This window comes from Corvus kubaryi, unplaced genomic scaffold (assembly GCF_017639235.1).
Source record: "Corvus kubaryi isolate FWS band 111438036 unplaced genomic scaffold, C.kubaryi_AGA036_p1.0 37265, whole genome shotgun sequence".
In the NCBI taxonomy this organism is placed as follows: Eukaryota; Metazoa; Chordata; class Aves; order Passeriformes; family Corvidae; genus Corvus; species Corvus kubaryi.
Genome location: NW_024581080.1, coordinates 1617295 through 1622370, shown reverse-complemented (window position 1 = coordinate 1622370; position 5076 = coordinate 1617295). Strand labels below are relative to the sequence as shown.

At 58.5% G+C, this 5076-nt stretch overlaps 1 protein-coding gene across 1 annotated transcript; it reads left to right on the top strand.

The window, feature by feature from the left end:
• Nucleotides 1-653: 653 nt before the first annotated feature.
• LOC121663010 (mitoferrin-1-like) lies at nt 654-5070 on the top strand. Its single transcript, XM_042024798.1, has 2 exons — nt 654-854; nt 2129-5070. Exons 1-2 carry the CDS (start codon nt 654-656, stop codon nt 2189-2191), a joined length of 264 nt encoding a protein of 87 aa, XP_041880732.1. The 3' UTR covers nt 2192-5070.
• Nucleotides 5071-5076: the final 6 nt, after the last annotated feature.

The window sequence follows — 5076 nt, the reverse complement described above, 5'->3', positions numbered from 1 at the left end:
ATGAGGGGCCCGTCCTTTCATGAGGGTGCCCGTCCTTTCATGAGGGGTGCCTGTGAGCTTTGAGGGGCGCACCCGTTCTCAGGAGGGGCGTGAGCTTGCACAGGACGCGGGACATCCAGAGGTGACACCTCGGGAGTCCCAGCCACGCCGCCATCCAGGAACCATCAAGCTGCGACAAAAACCCCTCCGACAACAGGAACTGCTAAATCTCGCCTTCTTTCCCCCCAGCTTTCCCCATGGCACAAATCACCGGATTACCACACTTTTCTCCCCTCCGACAGGCACTAAATCGCTGCCGCTGACTCAGTGCGGCACCGCATTTGTCGCTTCAAGTGACACTGGAGCTCCCACAGCCCCGTCCCCCACAGCGGCACTCCCACAACACCACCGGCCCCCCAGGGCTACGCCCCGCCCCCCACCACTACAGCCAATCACAGCCCAGCGCCCCTCGCTTCTCACCTTCCATTGGTTAACATCCCTGCCAATCATTTTCCCGCCCAGTGATGTCACGAAGACGCGCCGCGCTGATTGGTGGAGCCGGGAAGGGCGTGGCGAGCGCGGCTTTAAGGCTGGGGCGGCGCGCGGTCCCAGCGCTCTCCCTTGTCCCGTCGCGGTGTCCCCGGGGCCGGCCCGTGTCCCCCAGGTGCCGGCGGATGGAGCTGAGCTGTCCCATGGGGGGCAGCGCCGCCGCCCCGCCGGGCCCCGGGCCCCCCGCCGCCTCCGGGGCCGGGCTGATGGACGGCGAGGACTACGAGAGCCTGCCCAGCGGCGCCGCGCTCGGCACGCACATGGTGGCCGGGGCCGTGGCGGGGATCATGGAGCACACGGTCATGTACCCCGTGGACTCGGTCAAGGTGCGTGGGGACAGCGGCGAGCGGCGGGGGAGGTGTGCCCGGGGGGTGCGGGCACGGGGGACCCGCTCGGTTCGGGATGTGCCGGGGGGACGCGGGCGGGGTACCCGGGGGATGCTGCTGCGGTCGGGACAACACGCGTGGGGTGCTGGGGGTGCTCGGGGGACAAGGAGAGGGGAGTGTGCAAGGGAGTGTTGGGGTGCAGAAGGTTCTGGGGTGCAAGGGGAGGCGCTGTAAGAGGGGTGTAAAGGGGGAAGTGTGCGAGCAGTTGGGGTGTAAGAAGTGCTGGGGTTGCAAGGGTTTGTTTTTTGTGTTGGGGTGCAAAGGGCGAGAGGGGGATGTAAGGGGTTGTTGGGGTACAAGAAGTGCTGGGGGTGCAAGGAGGGGAGAGAACATAAGAGGTTTTGGGGTGCGAGCAGGAGGGAGGTGCAAGCGGCTGTTGGGGTGCCAAGGGGGAAGTGTGTAAGCAGTTGTTGGGGTGCAAGAAGTGCTGGAGGTTCAAGGGGTTGTTGGGGTGCAAAGGTGTGTAAGGGATGTGTAGGAGTTGTTGGGGTGCAAAGGGGAAAAGCCTGCAAGAAACTGGGGTGCAAGGAGGGGGGGAGCGTGTGAAGAGTGTTGGGATGCAGGAGGGAGCAGCTTGTGTGGGGTGTAAATGGGGTAAGTGTGCAAGAGGTGTTGGGGTGCAAATGGAGGGGAATGTTTAAGGGGTGTTAGGGTGCAAGAAAGGTGGGAATGCGTAAGGAATCTTGGGATGCAGAGGGGCAAAGTGTGCAGGGAGTGTCGGGGTGCACGTGTGGGAAAGTGGAATGTTGGGATGCACGAGGTTCCCGGGACAGGGAATGCGCTGGGCAGTCCCTGAGGTGTCACCTGTGGCTCTGGAGCTTTGCTCCCCCCCCGGCCCCGTCCTTCAGCCCCGGGGAGCTTTGCACAACCGCTGGTGCAAAGGTGACGTCCCAGTGCTGCTCCCTGGACTGGGAGATGTCACCAGTGCCCTCCTGGCCTGGAACTGGATCAGCAGCTCCGTGGGCAGCTCTTCCCTCCCGGAGCGTTGGAATCCCAGCGCAGGAGGAAAAAGCTGCTGGGATGGGGTGGAGTGCCCACACCAGGATGGGGTGAGTGGCACGGACGTGGCTTTGTTGGGGTCAGGGTGTTCGCAGAGGGGCTGGCAGCTGGGTTTTGGAGCTGATGATGCTTGAGCAGACTCAGGGAAGGCTTCCCAGTGTCTCCAGAGTGGTGGGAAGCATCCTGAAGGATATTTCCTCCCTCTGCCTTGGCAGTTTGCTGCTGTGGGGCCTTCAAAAGAAGAGGCAAAGCTGGGAAAAGCCGAACTCCCTCGGTGATGGTGCGGATGAATCACAAGATGTTGCAATCCCTCCTTTTCATGCTGGGCTCCCTGAAAGAGCAGAAAGAGCAGAGGAGAGGAAATGCCTTGGCTTTGAGAGGCTGCAGGTCCCGCCAATGTGATAAGCACTCAAATGAAATATTCCCTGTTTTCCCTCTGGGTCTGTCCCTTCTGCACCTGGCTCCTAGATTTGGGACGTCCCCGCTGGGTGTGGGGTCGGTGCCCACCCTGAGCGTGGCACCAGCTGCTGGCACAAACAAATGAGGTGTTTTGTGCCCGGTCACGGCCGGAGCGGGAGCAGCTCCGTGGGTGTTGTCACTCCGGAATTCTAGAGTTGATCCCGAGGGCATTTCCTCCGCGGGGAAAGCAGAGAGAGAAAACGAAAGTGGTGTGCCTGGGCTTCCCAGAGAGGGGAGGCGCTTTGTAGGAAAAATCCCTGGGTTGTGACTTCCCTGGCTGCTCCAGGGCTGGGGCTGTGCCTTAGGCTGGGATAGTTCCGCTCAGCCAAGTGCCTGGAAGTGCTGGGGAGAGGATAAAACGCTCCGGCTGCCGCTGGAAAACTCCTGCGGAGCGTGGCCAAGGTCGCTCCGTGTGCTGGGGCAGGGCGAAATCCCGAGCTGCAGGCTGGGATCCCACTCCTGCCCTGAGCGCTCGCTGCTCTTCTACCTGTCTGCTTTGGGAAAAGGTGATAAATAACTCAAAAAAGGGATTTTTTTGGATCCCTAAAGAGCTTTTGTTTTTTTAATTTGGTGGTAATCCAATAGCAACTCAGCCCCTAAGAGCAGCTCTTTTGCTTCACCCTGGGAGAGGGGCCGCGTTCCTACAGAAAGGGAGCAAAGCTTCTCCTCAGTGGCACTTCCTGGATCAGAATTCCAGGCTGGAGGAGGTCGGGGTTTCTGGATGTGCAGAAAGAGCACCTGGGTAGCTCCTGCTCGGAGGGAAAAGTCTGGGTTCCAGCGAGTCACTTCCTCTCAAAGAGAAACTGAAAATGTCGTAATTTGGGGAATTGCTGCTGCAAATACTTGCACAACGCCTGAGCTCAGTGGGGCCACGAATCCCAGAATGGTTTGGGTGGGAAGGGACCTTAAAATCCCCCAGTGCCAGCCCTGCCATGGACAGGGGCACCTCCCGCTGTCCCAGGCTGCTCCAGCCTGGCCTTGGGCACTGCCAGGGATCCAGGGGCAGCCCCAGCTCCTCTGGGAATTCCATCCCAGCCCCTCTGCACCCTCTAAATCCCACTCTAAATCTGCACCCCCATCTAAATCTACACTCTTTTCCTTTCTGTTAATTTCCATTGTTAAATAAAATATTAAATAACAAAAAGTAATTTTTTTTAATCCATTGGGCAAAGCCCCCTCAAGCTCTGGCCTCACTTTGCCTCTGCCTCTCCCCCTCAGCACTGGTTGTTTGGGCACTCTGGGCTGGATTTTTACTGGTGCTGCTGGTGTTTCTCAGAGTTCTCAGGCTTGTTTTTGTTTGTAGCTGCTGCAAACAGCTGTGCTGGGAACCCTGATCCGTCCCCAAATTATCTGGAGGGATCAGCGTGTCAAGGCCTCCTGATGGCAGCAAAAAAGGAGTTTCTGGAGGGTTCCTCAGGAGCCTCCTCCTCCTTCCCTATTCCATTTGGTGATTTTTCTGCTGGAGCTGGTTTCCCAAAGGCTGGGATCCTTTGGGGATGTGAGGAACAGTTTTGCTCCCCTGGGGATTAATTAATTGCTGGGGGGAGAAACTGGAGGTGTGCAGAGCTGGCACCTCTCTTCGTGCAGAAGGTGGCAATGGCTCTAGGGACAAAAAAAATCCTTTTCCATGAAAACCTGGCCTGCCTTTGGAGCTTCCCTGCTGGTCAGCAAGGTCCTGGAAGCACAGCAGAACATGTGAGGGAGGCAGGGCTGTGTAGGGCTGTGGATTGTTTGGGATTTGGTGGTGGCAGGTTCTGCATCCCCCCATCTCCAGCAGCTCCAGGAGGAGCAGTTCCTCGTGTTCCAGCTGAGGGGGGGCGTTGGGATGTTGGGAATTCTGGATAACCTCTTGGGCTGACCCTTGGCTCCCCTCCCATGGGTTTGGGGGCTGCTCCAGCTGAACCTGCCCCCAAAACTGGGGGGTTCAGAGCCTGCTCCTGCCTCGTGCCCTGTCCAGCTGGCAGGATCTGCCTGGAGCCCTGCAGAACCGCTGCTCATTTCCTGCTAAAAGCATTTTGTGTTCCCTTGGTGAGCCTTCGGCAGGCTGGGGCTGCCACACGAAGCCGGGAAAAGCAGGTTGTGCTCAGAGAAAATCAATAAAAAACCCCAAAACAAAAGGCAAACGAAGTCTGAGGGTGTTTGTAGGGTGTCAAAGCAGTGACCTTCTGCCAGGATATGCAAAAGAGAGACCCAACTCCTGCTAGGAAAACAATTCTGGGTAGAAAACAATGCAGGAGGGCCGGTGCTCTTGCCAAACTGCATCCAGCAGGACAGAGCTCTTCCCAGAGAGCAGGGAACTGCCTGGACCTGACCCTGCTGCTTGTGGTGGTGGTTTTTTTATGCCCAAGCTGCAGCCAGGACAAGCAGGGCACTTGTGGCCTTGGCCTCCCCGCTGCCTTATGCAATGGGGATTAATTGAAGTAGGTGGAGAAGAATTTCTTGGCTGCTTATCAGGGGTGAGGCTCCAGGAGCTGCTTGGTGGCTCCAGATAGGTGAGAGGAGCTGGGGGCACTGCCCAGCTCAGGGAAATCGTCTCCCCAAGCCCTGATAAACTTCAGCTCCCTCACACAGAGCCTGGAGCTGCTCCGGGCCTCTGCCTCGGCAGCACCGCCCGGGAGATCCCGGCTTTGGTTATTCCTTGGGCAGTTTGTGCTCCTAAATCCTGGCTTTGGTTATTCCTTGGGCAGTTTGTGCTCCTAAATCC

Bases quoted from the DNA above. Each gene is read 5' to 3' on its own strand.
- LOC121663010 (XM_042024798.1), top strand. From the start codon at position 654: ATGGAGCTGAGCTGTCCCATGGGGGGCAGCGCCGCCGCCCCGCCGGGC. The intron at 855-2,128 runs GTGCGTGGGGAC...CTGCCTTGGCAG, and splicing joins ACCCCGTGGACTCGGTCAAG to TTTGCTGCTGTGGGGCCTTC.